This window comes from Vulpes lagopus, chromosome 2 (genome assembly GCF_018345385.1).
Source record: "Vulpes lagopus strain Blue_001 chromosome 2, ASM1834538v1, whole genome shotgun sequence".
NCBI lineage: Eukaryota > Metazoa > Chordata > Mammalia > Carnivora > Canidae > Vulpes > Vulpes lagopus.
This window is the reverse complement of record NC_054825.1, coordinates 152,970,300-152,990,813: the sequence shown is the minus strand read 5'-3', so window position 1 is coordinate 152,990,813 and position 20,514 is coordinate 152,970,300. Positions and strand designations below refer to the sequence as shown.

The following is a 20,514-nucleotide window of genomic DNA, read 5'->3' as shown; positions in this document are numbered from 1 at the left end:
GAGGGTTGATGGGAAGCCTTGGGATCCCCGGTCTCCCTGAGGACGGTCCTGTCGAGATGGGGTAATGATCTTATAAATGCAAAGTAGACTCACAGGACATCCAGTTGCCCTGTAATCACAGGCTAGTTTTATAAAAGAGGCGGATCATCATTTGGGATCATCCATGCCTGTTTCCCTCCGGGAGGATGGAGACTGGAGGGATGACTCATTTTTTTTAAATCATGCTGACGTATAATCCACATCTCCCAGTTTTAAGACATTATACCCATTCATTCATTCACATTCATTCATTCATTGAATGGAGGTGGGTGTTTGGCACATTTTTATGGAGCTCCAACGGCAGACAAGGCAAAGCTCAAGTGCAATGAGTGCGTGACCGTGCCGCTGGGATTTACACTGTTTTCGCTCCTATGGAGGGTGGAAGGAGCGAGGTGGGAACACCAAGAGAGGAAGAAAACAGGGAAGCACCAATGTCCGTTAACTCAGGAGAGCAGATGCCTGTAGGCCGGGCCCCTGGGCCTTAGTTCCGTACACAGCGGCTCTGCGGCGCTCGGCCGATGGCCTGAAGAAGGGGGGCCAGGGTTTCGGAGACAGGTGGTGGCAGTGGCGCCCCATGACTCCGTCACTGTACTTCTGATTTCTGGGCCTGTGATGTCAGGAAGGCAGACGAGGACTCCGTGTGTGCCTCGAGATGAGTGGAAGTGTGAGATCAAGCTTGATGTCTGTTTCTTTAAATTTCTCCAAAACCTGGTGGTATCTCATTTCTTCATGGCCAGTGTTTGAGCCCAGATAAGGTAATCGGGTTTGTGGAACTTCTACTCAATTATACCAAAAAAAATTTTTTTTGAGTTATGATTTCTTTTTCCACAAATCAAATTTAGCAGCAGTACCCTTGTTTTATGTTGAGGGGGTAAAAGGTCACCCAGGAAGACTCAAGATAGAGACTTTCAAAGGGCAACGTTTATAGGGATGTAAGGAGTAGACTAACAGGGCAGGGGGAGCGTAACAGGAAGATATGGGCACAGAAGCAAAACAGACTTTCTCCCCCTTCACGGGGTCTGTGATTAGGATCATGAGCAGCAGCAGCAGGAGGAGCGCTGGGCTTGGGCTGGTGGCAGCCACTTCCGTGGGGGTCCCCTAGCTCACAGCAGGTGCCATCCTCCGGCATCCTCCCCACATAGCTAGGTCTCTGTGGAAGGTAAAGTTCAGGCTGAAACCAGGACTGTGTAGATGCTTTGGAGGCAGCGAGTAGACGGGGGAAGCAGCAGTAGATATTCAGTGTTTTCTCCTTACGTAACTTCATAGGACATAAAATTGAACACAAAGAGTTGATGGAAGAAAACGAATCCCAGGGAATCGTTCGTAGGTAGGGACCTCTGAGCACGGACACTCTGAGACCTTGTAGCCCGTCGAACAACAGGGGCTCGTATAACCCCCGTGGGGTCCAGGCAGTGGCCTGAAGAATGAGATAAGCCATGGTCGTTATTTTCTGTCTTTTTTCCTGATTCTTTCCTTTGTCTTATGCACCTAAGTTGAAATGTGGTTATTTGAAAATGAGAGTAATCGTGCAGATGAATTACTGTGATGTGTCGTTGTGTGCTGCAGGCTGCCTCGTCTACAGGGAGCCGGCCGGAGAGCTCCTTCAATCCTTACGAGCCAGACAGGGGGCCCTGGGCCACGGACAGAGGTGAGAAATGCACGGTCAGTGAGTTCCTGGCCACTAGCTCCCCAGCGGTCCCAGGAGCCACAACGTGGGTGGCCACCTCACCCTGGCCCCATGACTTATTGGTGCTGCACTGGGGTGACGCAGCCCCAAGGTTATGCTGCTGTGTGGCAGCAGGGAGTGGAGGCCCCCCGTCTGTGCACAGTGGCCTGCTGGTGCCCAACATGCTCTCCAGAGCCTCACTCTTGGGGAACCGGCCTCCCTGGAAGGGAGCTTCCGTGCTGCTGCTTCACAGTAGCTCATCTCATCCCGCCGATGGTGTCCGGAGGCACAGGGCTAAGATTGTGTCCTTGCAGAGGGGGTGTGTGTTCACTACATGCCAGCAAAATGGGCAGGTGTGCCTGGCTGGTCAGAACTGGAGCAGTGTCTGGGTGGCTGGGGTAATTGCAGCAACTCTAGGGCCAGGCATGGTGCATTTCAGGGAGAGCCACCCTCCATGAACCCTGTCGCCCTCTATAGAGCTTGCCATCAGAAGAGGCCGACTTGCCTCTGCAGGACCTCCTTGGGTTCTCTGAGTGACTCTGGGTGACTCCGGGTTACATTTTTTTGGTGATCTTGGTCTGTCTATTGATACAAAAACAACCTCCAAATGCAGTAGCTTAAAATGACAACAGCCATTCAGTGGTCTCTGTAGGTCAGGACTTTGGGCCAGGCTGGGCGGTCGAGGAGGCTATGGTGAGGCCAGAGCACGGGGCCGGCCACATCCCCGACTCCACTTCGATGGGGTGTCTCCATCAGTCTCCCCTGGCTGGAGGGCTGGCTTGGGCTTTCTTGCAGCACGGGAAGTGTTGGGGCAGCTGGACACCTTGCATGGTGTCTGAAGCTCAAGAGCCAGCTTTCCAGCTGACAGTGGGGAGGGGCGCGATCCTTTATAACCTGGCCTGAGTATGACACGAGTGTCACTTCCAATGTATTCTATTGGTTGATGCAGTTACAAAAGCCCCTGGGGGTGGGTGGGGATAGAGACATAGGCTTCGTCCCCAATAGAAGGAATGTCAGAATGTTCAGACAGTTGAAAGCCGTCCATTAGGGAGGCTTCCTCCCTCTTGGCTCCTGGCATGAAAGACCCTTTCTCTATGCACATTCGTGCAAGAACGGGGTCCTGTCCAGTGGGGACGGGGATTCTTGCTGCCCCCCTAACAACTGGGAGGGACTGTGCCTGAGTGCTCACTGACCACAGAACCGTCCGGGCCGACCAAGGTCTGCAAAGGTGAGGTGTAGCCCGCGGGAGGCAGGAGCAGGAGATGGTGGGATTTTCAGTAGGGACCCAGCCCTAGGGTCGTGTGTTTCTTGACCGCACTGCAGACGCCCAGAGAGAGGCCTTGCCCATGGACACAGAAGTGTATGAAAGCCCGTATGCCGACCCTGAGGAGATCAGGCCCAAGGAGGTCTACCTGGACCGCAAACTGCTAACCCTGGAGGACAACGAACTGGGCTCTGGGAACTTCGGGACCGTGAAGAAGGGCTACTACCAGATGAAAAAGTAAGTCGTGGCTGCGCCGTCACACCGCACATTCTCCTGCAGCTGCAGTTCTAGAAACCAGCACATGACGTGCCCTTCCCATGCATTTAGTCCGAGACACAGGATCAACCCAATACGCCTGAGTCCTTCTGTGTCAATGTGTCTGGTACAACTGCCATGAAAGCATCCATTGTGTGTATCAACTCTGTGTAAATCAATGATATATATTAGTTTGTGTCTAGTAACTGTACCTTGTTGAGCATTAGAAAGTGTAAACAAGCAAAATAAAATGAGAACATTGTATTCATCCCACCCAGATACTGCTACCCTTAACTACGAGTAGCATATATATATTATTTAGGTCTTTTCACCAACACACAGACACACATGTATTATTTAAGTAAAATGCAATTTCTCGGTGATGACCACACGGCATTTTTGGTTATTTTATTTTATTTTTTAAATTGTGTCTCATTTCTCTTACCCAGAAAGTTGCTGGTTACAGGTATCATTAGTGTAATTATTTATTTGATTTTCCTTATAGTTTCAGAAAATAACACACAGCACACAATAATTAGAATTGCTGTGTCACTGAAATCTCTGTGCCTCATTTACTCTTTAGAAGATGTCCTGCACAGAGCGTTCAGTAAAAGTGCTGGTCTATACAGTCCTCTGAAATAGACACTAATCCTGAATATGTATGTTTGAGTTAATATGTTATTGATATGAATACAATTGGGTTTAGTTGTTTGATATTATTTTGAATTTAAGACATACAGTTTTTTTTTTCTTGATTAGGTAAATATACATTACTCAAGTGTCAAGAATGTAGGCAAAATATGCACAGAAACTCTTGCTTTCAATCCCATTTTTTCTGGGTGCGTGTAATTGACTGATATGCTCATTTGAAAATCTATGCATGCATCTCACAGTCACTTGTGAAATGAATATAAATTACTCTGTATTAAGGCATAAATTTCTTTAATTAGTTCGTGACACTTAAATTCCTTGCTTAATTAAATACATATATTAACACAGACAGAACTATGGAAATGTAATTTCAACTATGTTTGGGGAAAGGAGAGGAGATGTTTTTAATTTTATTTCTTAAAAGATTTTACTTATTTACTTGAGAGAGAGACAGAGAATGAACTGTGGGAAAGGACAGAGAGAGAAGGAGAAGCGGACTCTCCACTGAGCAGGGAGCCCAATGCAGGGCTTTATCCCAGGACCCTGGGATCATGACCTGAGCCAAAGGCAGATGCTTCACCAACTGAGCCACCCAGGTGCCCCAAGGAGATGTTTTTAATCATGAATATGTATTATAGTTTATTGAGTACTTGTTTTCCTCTGCTGAGATGACCTTATGGTTTTTCTCCTTTATTGTGTTTATGTGAAGTCAATGATTTTTAGATGTTCAAGCCACCTTGCATTCCTGGAATAAACTCATCTAGTTTGTGAATTAAATACTCTTTCTTTTTCATAAATTACCGAATTGAATTTACTAATATTTCTCTTTGAATATTTGCATTTATATTCACAAGAGACATCAGTAAATTATTCTCTTGGAAGTTTGTTTGGTCTTGGCGTCAGGGTAATAATGCGGGCCTCAAAATGATTTGGGAGGATTCCTTCCTCTTCCCTTTTCTGGAAGAGAAATTCTTCTCTGGGGAAGAATTGAAAAGTTTCTCTCATTCATTTTGACTCCTACCTCGCATGGTATACAGAACCAGTTCCAGGTGGAATCATAGACAGAAATATGGAAAGGTAAAGTGATACACTGTCTAGAGGGAGCATAGGGAGGTGGTTCCATGGTTGAAGGAGGGTGACGGGGGCTCCTGGGGCGCTCATGTAGGAGTTGCAGCTTGCACTCAGTGTGGAAACACTGGTTAAACTCTACACCAAAGTGGTCTGTGTTTTTGTGAATGTATGTTAAACTTACTCCATTGTTCTCTTATTTTACCTGTTTTGTTTTGTTTTGTTTTTGTTTTTGTTTTTGTTTTTTTTTGGACAGTTCTGTTTTTATTCTCCTGTTTCAGAGTTCGACAAATGAAATGTACTTCCTGCATGTGTGGGAATTCTATCATAGAGAAATGCAGTTTTTTTTTTCAAATGGTACACAGTTAAGTTCCATTCATTTATTTATTTAAGTCCCACTATATCAGAATATTTTCAGGAGGTGATCATGACCTATGTAATGTTTTTTGATAAAGTGACAAACAATTTTTTGCACGCTTGTTGAAACTTCCTTAAATCTATCAATGCTCAGTTTTAAAAAGTGTTTTGTAAATTTTGAGCTCTAACAACATATGGTTTTTAAACTCTGCATCTGGAAATTCATTTTTAACATATATTAAAGGAATGTTATATTCAGTTACATTACAGATAATCTGAGATGGTACATCTGAAAATGCTGCAGGAATCCATGCATGTCACAGTTTGTGAGGTTTATTTGAAAGTCATTTACATATCTTGCAATATTGAGGCTCTGCTTGGTTGGGACATTCTTCAGCACCCCCTCATTATTTGTAAATCAATGCAGTGCTTCTCTCTTTGTCTATAAGAAGAGAGAACACAGTTGCAGGTATCTCCATTACATCATTTCTACCACAGCATTTATGCTTCATAATTACCTGGAACTTAGATGCTTTGAAAAGTTTCTTATGAGGGTTATGATTTCTTATGCAGAGTCGTGAAAACAGTAGCTGTGAAGATTCTGAAGAACGAGGCTAATGACCCTGCTCTTAAAGATGAGTTGTTAGCAGAAGCGAACGTCATGCAGCAGCTTGACAACCCTTACATTGTGCGCATGATTGGGATCTGTGAAGCCGAGTCCTGGATGCTGGTCATGGAAATGGCAGAACTGGGTCCACTCAATAAATATTTACAGCAGAACAGGTATCTTTAAGTCCCCCAGAAGCTGATACTGTGATAGGGCAGAGCCCTCCTGCCCAGTGTACGTAATAGCTTTAATTTCTGTGGGAGGCTCTCTCTCCCCCCATGCCTTCCTTGTGTTGGCCCAAACTCAGTGACCTTAAGGGTGGATGGAAGAGAGTCGTAGTCTTTGGATCAGATACTCTTTTAACCCTTATTGTGCTAAGGAAGACTCTAATCCTACAATTTAGTCTTCATTCTCCCTTGCTCACTCTGTATTGCCTGGTGATAGAATCAGCCTTAGAATATGTCAGTAATCAGTCTCCCCTCACTAGGCAGATCATGCCCACCTCAGTGAGAGAAATATTAAAATAAACATTTTAAAAGGGGTAACTAGTGACGTCTTACTCATCTAGCTGACCTCTACATTCCCATGAGTAATTCCAAAAATAATCTGATGCTATTAATGGATTACAACCATTGGTAGGATATTCACGCTGTGCTCATCTATAGCCACTGTTGAGATGAAGGAACTCACATGGAATAAGTCACAATAATAACCACTGGTTACTTTGTCCAATTTGATACATCACGTGTGTACTCTACTTACATCACGTGTGTACTCTACTTAGATTGTGTATCTAATCTGCACAGAAGAGAGGTGCCATTAGTCCCACTTTACACATAAGAAACTGAGACTCAGAGTTGGTTTTGTTATCAGTCCAATATTGAAACAAGGATTCCAGCCAAAGCCTACCTGTCTGTGAGTCAGGTCTGTCCATTCCATTATACTACTTTTCATGTAACTCAAAGCACACCTCGAAAATCGTACCAGTTGAATACCAGGTTAATGATGCACGGATTTGAGCAGCTGTAAGTCAACAAGGTTGTTTGTCACCACTTGTTACTCTTAAGAAGAACAGGAAATGAGTGGATCCCTCTGCCTACACAAGGAGCACGATTGGTTGGTCCCAAATGGAGTACTGTTCACCACCACTAATGACACATCTGTAACTTTCAGGCATGTCAAGGATAAGAACATTATAGAGCTGGTTCATCAGGTTTCTATGGGAATGAAATATCTGGAGGAGAGCAATTTTGTGCACAGAGATCTGGCTGCAAGAAATGTATTGCTGGTTACTCAACATTATGCCAAGATTAGTGATTTTGGACTTTCCAAAGCACTCCGTGCTGATGAAAACTACTACAAGGTAGGAATAACTTAGCCAGTATGCCAAGCAGTAGGTGGTGAGAATCTGAAATGCAAGTGTTTGTGTTCTTTATTTGATTATGGAAAGGGTCTCAAGAAGCAATTTATCTATGAAAAATATGTAAAAAATATTCTTGTTAAGCTTTGATTATATTGTTTTTAAAAATGGTAATACTCTAAAATATCATGAACTGGGTTCACTCAGAATATTAGCTTTCAAACTATATTCCTGGGAACAAAAAAGAATCAAGGTATTAATTGATAATTCATTTAAAGAAAACAAGAATAGAATTCCTTCCTTAAATTACTTTGGAAAAATGGGTTGAACAGGTTGATTCTTGTAGGATATCTCAGAGCTCCTCCCTGACCCCATAAATGAACTGATAGTAACTAAAGGAAAGGAAAAATTTAAGAAAGCCCCATATGAACTCAGTTATAGTGTATGTGAGTCTATGTGGATCAACTGGAAAATGTAATGGGAATGGAACCTAGAAAGTGGAAGAGGGAGCCAAGGACAGATTTCCAACTCTCCAGGTCCCTGGGAATGTCCAGCATCCTCAGGAATTGATGACACACCTTGAAGTCTCACTTGTGAATGGCAGGATGGCGGGTGGGATTGGCCTGAGCCTGAGCATCACTCCCACATTGTGGAGTGCCTGGTACCCCCACTCCCCCAACCACTGGCTCCTCTCTGAGAGGGTCACCATGCATATGGCAGATGGGGATGGCAGACCTCAGCTTGGGGTCAGCATGAAGGTTAGACAGGAGCAGAGCTGTCTGGAAGTACTCCATTGTCCATAGAGAAGCTGGTCCCAGAGCACAGCCCCTTCAGTGATGAGCCAGGGTTAGAAAAAGCACCGAGTGAGCCATTTGCAGAGACGGCTGGGAACTGGAGCAAAGGAACCAGCAGAGTGACAGCCACAAGCACATGCCAGAGAGATGTAGGTTTTCCATCAGGGGGCACTTTGGAAACTTTCATCATGATAATTAAAGAGAGAAGAAAATCTAGGCACTGAAACAAAGACTCACAGAGGACATAGAGAAGTGGAGATAACAAATCGTCCCCAAACTTAGTGCCTGAACACAATACCAAGTGTTAATTTATCCATAGTTCTGCAGTGTGGGCGTGGCTTGGTGGGAGGGCGCATCTCCGCTGCACACAGTGTCTCAGGGGCTGTCCCAGGAGGGTGGAAAGATTCATACCCACTCTGCTCACTCACACAGCTAGAGCCTGATCTCACCTGGACTGAGGCCTGGGACCTCTGCTGGGGCGGACCCATCCATTACTAGCTCACCAGCACGTGGCCTGTCCATGCCGCCTTGGCTTCCTCACAGCATGGCGGTGACCGTGGGTGGTCCTGAGAGTCAGTTACTCAAGAGGCAGGAAGTGAGGCCACCAGGCTCCTAAGGCTGGACCCATGAATTGGTTCAGAGTCACACCCACCTCATGCTACACAGGTCAGAGCATCCACAGCCCAGCCAAGATGCAAGGGAGGGGGAAGGACAGACCCCACCCCTGGTAAGGACAAAGGTTAACATGAGGGCCAATATTTCAAACTGCCATAGATATTCAGTAGCACACTGTTGAAAACTAAACCAGTGAATCTCTGAAAACTAATGAAGAAGAAGAGAATATTGAAGACACTAAAAAATAACAAGCCAAAAGATCTGGATCAAGATAGTGAGGTAGGAGACCTTGGCCTCCATCCCACCAAAAGGTCAACAATTAGACAGCCATTCTTGAAGGAGACACCTCTAGGAGAGTGTGGGAATCCACTTCAGAAGCTTCTGGGGCAACAACAGACCTCAGAATAGCTGCACAAAGAGAAAGGAGAAGAGTGTCATTTTACCTGCACGACACCATCTCCAGGCTGGCATCGCTCAGTATCATGTGAGAACAGCCACCTAGAAGGAGTTCCTCCCATGGAGAAAGGGAGAGTGGGGTGAGCTACCAGCCTCCCCACCTTTAGGGGCATGGCCTGAAGGACTCGCTTCCTGTCATCCCACCCAGACACCAACAAGGCTGAGGCCTTTTGGAGACAGCTGGGAGCCAGGAGGAATGCCCGGGCTACCCCTGTCAGCCACACAGTGGGAACAACCATGGTTCCTGGCAACCTAATCTGCAGAGGCCCCCAGCAGCCTTCACTGCTGAGGACTTGTGGCTGTCATGGATGTCCCCAGCTTTTGTCACTGAGGATCCCATTATGGGCCCCAACAGACTGCTCCACAGAGGACCCCAGATGCTTTCCGTGCTAAAGAAACCAACAGCAAGCACAGCCTTTGCAGACTCCTGGCATATTTCTTTTTTCTTTTTCTTTTTCTTTTTTTAGATTTTTACCCCACATATTTTCACATTCACAGAGAGCAGATGCCTGATTCCCTCCCTGCTCCCCAGCCCATCAAGGAATCCACATCAGCAGCCAGCTCTGTCTGCTGCAGCTGCATGGGTGCAAAACACCAACCCAGACCCCCACAGCTGACCTCCACCTCCATGCACACATTCATTGCTATCACCTGCATCTCTGCACCTGCATGCTGCAAGCCCACGTCCACTCACTGGCCTCCCTGCTGTGCCTGTGTTTGGAATGAACCCGTGCAGCTGCAGGAGTACACACAGACAGCCAACACCCTTAAGGCTTTTGTGGGCTTAGATCTGGCCTTGTTCCCTGTCACTGGGCTGCAGTGCTGGGCTCACCTGCCGCTAGCGCCTGCATACTGCAGCCCAGCTCCCATCACCAACCTCTACAGCCATGCATGTACTAATGGCAAGCCCCTGCAGCCGTGTAAGAGCTTTCCAATAGCCAGAGACCCCATAGCTGCTAGTACATCTACATTTGGCCCCAGCCCATACTGCTGGCCCAGCCCCACTACGTATGTGTCCACAGCTGGCTGCCATCACTTCATGGGCACCTGCAGGTGGCCTCCACAGGTGAGTTTGTGCATAGAACTGACTCTAGCCACCATCACCACCTAGCCTGGTCCCTACCTGCTGGGTCTCAAGGTGGTGCTGGGGACCCCAACAACCAGTGCAGGCACTGCAGAACCACAGCTATCATTAAGGATCATGCAATTATTATTTTTGTGGACCTCAGAGACCTAAGTCAATGAGATCACACACGGACCACAACCTGGACCTATCACTCAACCTACACTTGCCACCTCTGCGCCACGAGACCCAGAGTCAGAGCATACTTTAGTATGTTCCCACCTGCAGGTGAAAGTCTTTATTAAAGTCAGCCCATAAAGTCTGGAAGAGGTGACTGCTTCTTCAGATGTGCAGATACCTACTCAAGACTACAAGGATCATGAAGAATCAGGGAAACACAACACCATGAAAGCAACACAGTAAACTTCCAGTAACTGACCCCCAACTGACTCCAAAGAAATTGAGATGCCTAAATTGTCTGAAAAATTATTCACAATAGTCCTAAAAATGTTCAGAGTGCTACAAAGAACATAGGTTTAAAAATTTAAAACAAAAATTGGGAAAATGATACAAGAACAAAATGAGAAGTTCAATAAAGAGATAGCATAAAAAAGAACCAAATGAAAATTTGGAGCTAGAAAATACAGTGATTGAACTGAAGAATTCAATGCAGAGTTTCAACTTCAGACTGGACCAAACAAAAGAAAGCATCAGTGAATTCACAGACAGGTCATTTGAAATCATCCAGTCAGAGGAACACAAAGCAAGAAAAAATGAAAGGGAGAAAGTCTACAGGACTTACAGGACACCATTAAGAGAAAAAAGTCACATATTATTAGAGTCCTTGGAGGAGAGGAGAGGGAGAAGGGGGCCAAAAGCTTATTTTGAAAAAAACTGTGGCTGAGAATTCCCAAATCTGGAGAGAAATTTGGACATCCAAGTTCATGAAGTTCATTGGTCCTCAAATAAACTCAGTTCAAATAGATCTTCTCCAAATATTATGCAGAAACCTTACAGGCCAGGAGGGATTGGGATGATGTATTCCAAGTGCTGAAAAGAAAGAATTGCCAACCAAGAATACTTTTATGCACCAACGCTCTCCTTTAGAAATGAGTAAAATAAAGACTTCTTTTTTAAAGGATATATATATTTTTTAAGATTTTATTTATTTATTCATGAGAGACATGGAGGGAGAGAGAGAGAGGCAGAGGGAAAAGCAGGCTCCATGCAGGGAGCCTGATGCGGGACTCGATCCCGGGACTCCAGGATCACACCCTGGGCCAAAGGCAGGCGCTAAACCACTGAGCCACCCAGAGATACCCAAATAAAGACTTTCCTAGACAAAAGCAGAAGGAGTTCATCACCACTAGACCTGCCTTAGAAGAAATGCTGGAAGTATTTCAAGCTGAAATAAAAGAATGCTAATTAGTAACATGAAAACATATGAAAATATACAACACACTGGTAAAAGTAAGTATATAATCAAATTCAAAATACCCCAATACTGTAATATAGTTTTGTGTTAATCACTTAACTAGTATAAAGATTAAAGGACAGAAGTATTAAAAATCACTATAGCTACAATAATTTGTAACCGATACATAGTATAAAAAGATAAAAATTGTGACATCAAAAATATAAAATATGGTGGGAAGGAATGAAAAGGTAGAGTTTTTTATACAATCAAAGTGAAGTTATTATCACTTGAAAACAGACTGCTGCATACGTAAGATGTTTTATGTAAGCCTCAGGGTAATCACAAAGCAAAAAACCTGCAGTAGATACACACAAGATAGAAGAGAATCTAAGCATACTGCTATGGAAAACCATCAGACCACAAAGGAAGACAGCAAGAGAGGAATAAAAGAGCAAAGGAGCTACAAAACAGCTGGAAAACACATTTATAAGTTTTTATCTATCAATAGTTACTTTAATTGTACATGGATTAAATTCTCCAACCAAAAATAGTGAGTGTCAGAATAAATTTTTTAAAAAAAGACCTAAACTACATGCTGCTTATAAGAGACTCACTTCAGTTTTAAGGACACACATAAACTCAAGGTAAAGGGATAAAGAAAGATAGTCCATGAAAATGGAAACCAAAAAGTAACAGAAGTAGATGCATTTATAGACAAAACAGACTTTTTTTTTTTTTTTGACAAAACAGACTTTAAGTAAAAAACTGTAACAAGAAACAAAGAAACTCACTATATAATAATGATGGAGTCAATTCATTAAGAGGATATAACAATTTTAAATATATATGCACCCAACGTTGGAGAACTTTCTTAGTATAACCTGAATAAACAAATACTAACATATATGAGAGAGAAATAGACAATAATGTAAGAATAGTAGGGATTTTCAGGACCCCACTTTTTAACTATAGAAAAGTCATCCAGACAGAAAATCAATAAGGAAACATTAGACTTGAACTATACTTTAGGTCAAATGGACCTTAACAAAATTCACAGATGAATTCTATCTAACATTTAAAGGAGAATAAATGCCAGTCCTTCACAAACTCTTCCAAAAATGGAAAAAGGAGGATGGTTCAACATCTGCAAAACAACAAATATGGTACTCTGCATTAAAAGAATGAAAGATGAAAATCATATGGTCATCTCAATAGATGCAGGGAAAGCATTAGAAAAAATTCAGTATCTTTTCATGATGAATACTTTCAATAAAGTGGGTATAAAAGGAACATGCTCTAAAATCAGGAGCAAGACAAGGATGTCCACTCATACTACTCCTATTCAACATGGTATTCACTGGAAGTTCTAGCCAGAGCATTTAGGCAAGAAAAATAAATAAAAGCATCCATGCCTTAAATAAAATAACATTGTCTCTATTTGCAGTTGATACAATCTTACATATAGAAAACACTAAAGACACTACCCAAAAAATATTACAACTCATCAAGAAATTCAGTATAGTAGCGAGATACAAAACCAACTTGCAAAAATTTGCCACATTTCTTTGTATCCACAATGAACTGTCTGAAAAGAAATAAAGAAAAACTCATTTATGATCGCACCAAAGCAACAAAATACTTAGGAATAAATTTAAATGAGGAAGTGAAAGATCTATGCACCAAAAACTGTAAGACATTGGTGAAAGAAACTGAAGAAGACAAATAAAATGGAAAGATATCCTGTGTTCATAGAGCAAAAGAGTTAATATTGTTGAAGTGTCCATACTACTCAAAGCCACCTGTACATTCAATGCAAATCCCTATTAGAATTCCAATGGCATTTTTCTCAGAAATAGAAAAAAAAATTCTGAAATGCATATGGAACCGTAAAATACCCCAAGTAACCAAAGCATTCTTGAGAAAGAACAAAGCTGGAGGCATCATGCCTTTTAACTTCGAACTACACCACAAAGCTATAGGGATTGAAACAATATGGTACCAATGTAAAGAAAGAAATGAAAAAAATAAAATAAAAATAAAAAATAAGAAAAAAAAGAAAGAAACGTGGGCTGATGGAACAGAACCAAGAGCCCAGAAATAACCCTATGCATACATGGCCAACTAATATTTGATAGGAAAGCCAAGAATATTCAGTGAAGAAAAGACACTCACTTCAGTAATAAATGGTGCTGGTAAAACTGGATGTCCACATGCAAAAGAATGAAATTGGACCTCTATATTGTTCCACTCATAAAAATCAACTCAAAATGGATTAAGGACTTAAACATAAGACCTGAAGCCGTGAAACTCTGAGAAGAAAACATACAAAAAAGTCTCCTCGACATTGGTCTTGGCAATAATTTTTTTTAATTTGACACCAAAAGCAAAAGCAGCAAAAACAAAAATCAGTAAGTGGGATTGTATCACACTAAAGCGCTTTTGTACAGCAAAAGAAACAGGAGTGGAAAGGCAACCTATGAAATGAGAAAAAAATTGCAAACCAGCAAATAAGGGATAAATATCCAAAATATATTTTGTAAAACAATAGCAAAAAAAGAAAACATCATATTTTAAAAGTCATAAAGGACTTGACTAGACATTTTCTATTCTCTTTCTATATTTCCGTAACCAAACAGGATATCCAAAGGCCAATATAAAGGATCACCAATCGTCAGGAAATGCAAATCAGAACCACACCTGTCAGAATGGCTAGTATCAAAAAGACAAGAAATAACAAGTGTTGATGAGGATGTGGAGGAAAGAGAACCCTCATGAACTGTTGATGGGAATGTAAACTGGTGCAGCCACTGTGGAAAACAGTATGGAGGTTCCTCAAAAAATTAAGAATAAAACTACCATATGATCCAGCAGTGTCACTTCTGCATATTTATCTGAAGGAAATGAAATCGCTATCTGGTAGAGCTATCTGCATTCTCACGTTTATTGCAACATTATGCACAATAGCTAAGATATAGAAACAACCTAAATACCAAGCAATAGATGAATGGATAAAGAAGATGTGATGTGTGTGTGGGGGGGAGTGTATATGTATGTATTTGGCTTAAAATGTAGGCATGGAAAAATGCTCAATATCACCAACACCAGGGAAATACAAATCAAAAACCACAATGAGATACCACCTCACACTGGTCAGAGTGGCTAAAATGAACAATTCAGGAAACAACAGGTGTTGGTGAGGATGTAGAGAAAGGGGAACCTCTTACATGTTGGGGGGAATGCAAGCTGGTGCAGCCTCTCTGGAAAACAGTATGGAGGGTCCTCAAGAAGTTAAAAATACAGCTACCCTGTGACCCAGCAATGGCATTTGTAGGTATTTACCCAAAGGATACATACACAGTGATCTGAAGGGGCACCTGCACCCCAATGTTTATAGCTGCAATGTCCACAATAGTGCACATATGGAAAGAGCACAGATGTTTCGAGAGATGAATGGATAAGGAAGATGTGTGTGTGTACATATATACAGCCATCAAAAAGGATGAAATCTTTTCTTTTACAACAACATGGATGGAACTAGAGGGTATTATGTTAAGTGGAATAAGTCAGAGAAAGACAAACACCATATGATCTCACTCATATGTGGAATTTAATAAATAAAACAGAAGATCACAGGGGGAGGGAGGGGAAAAATAAAGTCAGATGAAAACAGAGGGAGACAAACCATAAGAGACTGAGCTCTAGGAAACAAACTGAGGGTTGCTGGAAGGGAGATGGTTAGGGGGGATGGGGTAATGGGTGATGGGCATTAAGGAGTACATGTGATGTGATGAGCATGGGGTGTTATACGTAACTGATGAAATCACTAAATCTACCTCTGAAACTAATAATACATTATATGTTAACTGAATAGAATTTAAATAAATATTTTTTTAAATGTAGGCAAATATATGGGATACCAATCATAAGAAAGGAAGGAGATGCTGCCATTTGCGACAACATGGATGGACCTTAAGGGCATTAGGCTCCGTGAAAAGTCAGACAGAAGGATCACTATTGCATGACCCCACTTATATGTGCAAACTAAAAAGCCAAACTCATATAGACAGTAGATTTGTGTTGTCGGGGACCAAGGGGAACAGACATGAGAAGATGTTGGCCTCAGAACATAAACGTCTATTTATCAGAGGAATAAGTTCTGTATCCTATGGGGGGGTCTCTGTATCCTATGGTGACCATAGTCTACGGACTGTGTTATATACGTGGAAGCTGCTGAGAGAATACATCTTAAATGTTCTCACCAGAATGACAACAAACAACAGTCATTTTGTCAGATGAAGGATGTGCTACCTAACCTTATTGTGTGTAATCCTAACATTTTGCTATATGTATGTGTCTCAGTCATCATACCGTACATGTTAGGAGCAGAGAGAATGCACATCACTGAAAAGATGGGGACTTGGGGGATTTCTTGAAGAAAACAACATGAAGGGGCACAGAATCCAGAGTAAAAAGTGTTAAAGAGAAAGGATACTGATACTGATCGAAGCAGATCTGTATGTGGCCCCATGACCTTGCACCACACCACGACCGTAGACACAAAGGCCCTCTGATCCCACAGGTCTTTGCCCTGCATGCGGCACAGACACACACTGTTGATCACACTCGTCCCAGCAAAAATCAGGAAACTACGTAATGTGCTCTCAGTAGGAGGCTGGTTAAGTCGTAGTAGATTTATAGGAAGCATGCAATCAATGCTTCTAAAAGTGGACAACGTATATCCCTAGCTTTTCTACGTCCCCAAAGGTATATATTACCCCCCTGTACTTGGATATAGATTTTTCTGGAGGGATTCAGAAAAGATGATCAAACGCGGCCATCCCAATGGCTGAAGATGTGTATCACCTCAAAATTCAAATTAAAATGGAAATAGCACGCATGACTATATTGTTCATAACTTTTGAAAAATCAGAATCTAAAAATGATGCATTACATGATTGAGACAGAAGTGTAATCAGTGTGTCATTTAGAGACTTGCCTTGGTGCCTGTCCTCCCAGAGCAACGTCCCAGGGTTGCACCCCACTGACTTACCATAGGGCAGGCCATCTCTCCTCCGCCCCAAGGGTGCTGGTTAGAATGTCCTCCACAGGACAGAGCAGGACTTTTGTGCACCGAACTCCAAACCCCGGAGGAAAGGGTTTTTGCTGGACATAGCCTCAATCTTTTTACTACCACTTACTTTTTTAAATTAGAAAGTTTAAAAACATTCTTGGAGTGCTTGGCTATCTCAGTTGGTGGAGCATGTCACTCTTGATCTCAGGGTTATGAGTTTGAGCCCCACATTGGGTGTAGAGATGACTTAAAAATAAAATCTCTAAAAATCTTTTTTAAAAAAGTTTAAAACATTTTTTCCAGCGATACTAATAGCCTGTGACAAAATAATTAACATTGGCATAAAATCATAGACAAATACATAGTAATAGTTAAATATACTTAGGAATAGTCTAGTATTTCTTGGAGCGCAACCATGAAGGTAATATTCGGGCTTGACTCTTCAGTAGTTACAACAGGCTCCATGAAGCTATGAGTAGCCAAAAGAAGAGGTAAGAGAAAAAGACAAAAAAGTACAAGAAATACAGTCTGAATCTTTAAAAATACAATTGAAACTTAAAATTTATTTTTTTTAAGATTTAAATACATATTTTTAAGCTCCAGAACAAATACATACATGCACACGTGCACAGGGCATTCTGTGAGTCATTTTATTCCTGTTTTTTCTAATTGTGGTTAATATACATTAATTTCATTTGCTAACCTCAATTACACCGTCTTAACTATTTTTAAGGGTGCAGTTGAGTAATGTTAACTTCATGGTAAGTTAAGTTGGATTAAGTGTTATTCCCTGTGGGTACGACCAGTCTCCAGAATTCTCTGACACTGTGTCCTCATTAGACAGCTACTCCCCGTTCCCCCTGTGAGCCCCCTCACCCCGGTCCTTGGCAGTCGTCTCTGTGAATAAGACCCGTGTCGGAGCCTCAGGTGCCTGCTTTCATGCACTATTTGTGCTGTAGGGACTTGACTGGCTTGTTTCACTGAGTGTGATGTCCTCAAGCTCCATCCACGGCACAATGTGTGTGTCGTTTAGAGACCTGCCTTGGTGTCTGTCCTCCCAGAGTGACCTCCAGGGTCAGGTCCCCTTCCTGTTTAAGGCCCAATGATACCCTATTGCATGGATATTGACACTTTGTTCATCGGTTCCTCGGGTGATGGACGCTTGGTGGCGCGCACCTGTTGCTGCTTTAAGCATGGGCGTCCGCAATTCTGGTGTCATGGAGAGCCTCTGTCTGCTTTGCTTTCAGGCCCAGACCCACGGGAAGTGGCCCGTGAAGTGGTACGCCCCGGAGTGCATCAACTACTACAAGTTCTCCAGCAAGAGTGACGTCTGGAGCTTCGGGGTGTTGATGTGGGAGGCGTTCTCCTACGGGCAGAAGCCCTATCGGGTGAGCCCCTGCTCTTTCATTCCAGCCGTGTGGCCATCGGGACAGAGAAGCACCCGATTGTTGTTACGAGGTGCTGAAAACTCATAAAATTATCAAATCTGGGCTCTCTGTTGGAGACTTTCTCTGTCTGGTGACCCTGAGAGGTTAATATGACCTCAGTTTAATATAGACTGGAAAAATGTATATATTTGATATTAATTGCACAGTGTACTTCTTTTCATTGTCCATTACACCTGTAAATATGCATAAAATAGATCCAAGTCAGCATTCATTAGGGTGGAAATAGAGATATTTCATCCTGGCTATTTCCAGGATTAAATTTATAGTTTGGTTAAATATTTTAGATTTTTAAAAATCAAAACATGCATGCCAAAAAGTGCACATGTGCTAGAATACAGCTTGATGAATTTTCACAAACGAGGTGTGCCCATGAAACCTGCCCCCAGGTGATGAAACACAACAGCACCCCAGGCACCTATAGCCTGTCCCACAAGGGTAACCCCATATGACCTCTAGGTCATGGGTTAGGTGCTCCCACTTTTGTATTTTTTATTCGTGAAATCATGCCCTCTGTTCTTTTGCTCTGTTGTGTTGTGTTGTGGTTGTTATGTTGTGTTGCTGAATGCTGCCTTTAACAAGCTCGGGTGTGTTCTGCATTTTAGGGCATGAAAGGAAGTGAAGTTTCAGCTATGCTGGAGAAAGGAGAGAGGATGGGGTGCCCCGCGGGGTGTCCAAGGGAGATGTACGAGCTGATGAAGCTGTGCTGGACGTATGAGTGAGTACCCAGCATGGCCTGCAGTTCACGCTAAGGCCCTGGGGCAGATGGGAAGGCACGGAAAAGAAGCTCCGCCTCTGCCTTTTCATGAACCAGGGATGTGCTCTCTTCTAAACAAAGAGGGGTGGAGGTGGCTTGCTCCCTGGACCATGCACTCGTATTCTTTGGTCCAAAAAATAAGTTTAGACAATTAACTCTAATCCAGTGTATCAACATTTAAACGTGGATCGTATCACCGGGGGGTGAGGGTGGTCAGCGCAAAAGGTGTCCGTGGGAGTCTGGGCCGGTCCATGACCCACTTGTGGTGGTCGTGAACGGCAGGGGTCCTCAGCAAGGGGATGTCATACTTGCCCGATTCCTGCCCAGCTGTCGAGGTGAGACCCTGGGTGTCTTCCAAGTCACGGGGGATCGGCCCAGGGAGTGCTGCCCCAGCGGTGACTCAGCCCTTGGAAGTGGCCCTCACAGTCTGCTGGGTGCCGTCACACATCCTGCTAGGGGGGTGGGGGGGTCGCCCATGGCCTGGGGTGGGCAGGTGTCTTGCAGGGCACCTCAGCGGGCCAGAGAAACACGTCACACACGAGAGTCGGGGATTCGTCCCAGCTGCCAATCAGGGAAGTGGCCTTGACCTTGCCTAACAGGCAGCCTGTGAGTTGGCTGTGGGGAATCGTGGGCCCCGGTCCTTGTGTGTCTGACCCCGGTGTGTGCCGGTGAGCCCCCCCTCCCCATAACTCTGAAATGTGGCGGGAGTGTGATCTAGAGGAGCCTGTGTGCATGCTGTGTCCTGGCTTCAGTGCCGCGGGGTCAGCTGTGCTGTCAGATACACACGCCGGTGCAGCAGGAGCATCTGATGGTTCCAGAATGTTCCAAGTGCTTTCGGATGTGGCCTGGGATTGATTCTGTGACTCCCTTCCAGAGGAGAATAAGGCACTCGAGGCAGCACCTGCAGAGGTCACACGGAGGGCAAGGTGCACGGACAGAGCCAGGCAGGAAAGAGGAGCCCCCACGAAAACAGGGAGCGGTAGGGCTGGGGGCTTCAGTCATGTTCTACAGAGTCAGCGCCTGCCCTGTAATTAGGGGTGCCAAGGGGGAAAGCCCTTGTGAATCAGGAGAAGTTGGGTCTCTTTACCCTGAAAAATGGACTTCTGCCCAATGGAGAAAAGCATGGACACGAGTGTCTCTGAGGTCAGGAATGTTCTAGATGGGGCCCAACATGCTGCTTCAAGATCAGTAAACATGAGCAACGGGGTGACATTGCCTGGACTATCATGAGGCCTGCCCCTGCATCCCTGCTCTGCTCAGTGCCAAGTCCATTCCCTCTGAGCACCTCATCCTCGGAGTACCTCATCCCTGAGCACCCCATCCCTGAGCACCCCATCCCTGAGCATCCCCATCCTCTGAGCATCCCCATCCCTGAGTACCCCATCCTTTGAGCATCCCCATCCCTGAGCACCCCATCCCTGAGCATCCTGTCCTCTGAGCACCCCATCCCTGAATGCCCCATCCCGAATGCCCCCTCCCCTAAGAGCCCCAGTCTTGAATTCACTATCCCTGAGAGCCGCTCCCCTGAGCTCCCAGCATTCATGCATGCAAGCCACCATCCCTGCACCTGGGGCAGGGGTCAGCAAGCCTCACGGAACTGCCCTGCTAGAGCCTGCAGTTGGGGTGGGG

General features: G+C 44.0%; 1 protein-coding gene across 4 annotated transcripts in view; it reads left to right on the top strand.

The window, feature by feature from the left end:
• Positions 1-20,514, top strand: part of SYK (spleen associated tyrosine kinase) — an 83,523-nt gene that overhangs the window by 58,346 nt on the left and 4,663 nt on the right. For 3 of the 4 annotated variants that reach the window (XM_041746497.1, XM_041746494.1, XM_041746496.1), the window contains 6 exons: positions 1,606-1,687; positions 3,029-3,206; positions 5,874-6,083; positions 7,081-7,270; positions 17,931-18,071; positions 18,734-18,846. In XM_041746497.1, the coding sequence (XP_041602431.1) occupies positions 1,606-1,687; positions 3,029-3,206; positions 5,874-6,083; positions 7,081-7,270; positions 17,931-18,071; positions 18,734-18,846 (914 nt within the window). Of the gene's footprint in view, positions 1-1,605; positions 1,688-3,028; positions 3,207-5,873; positions 6,084-7,080; positions 7,271-14,248; positions 14,380-17,930; positions 18,072-18,733; positions 18,847-20,514 lie in introns of those variants that run through there. The other variant, XM_041746498.1, reaches the window with a different exon arrangement.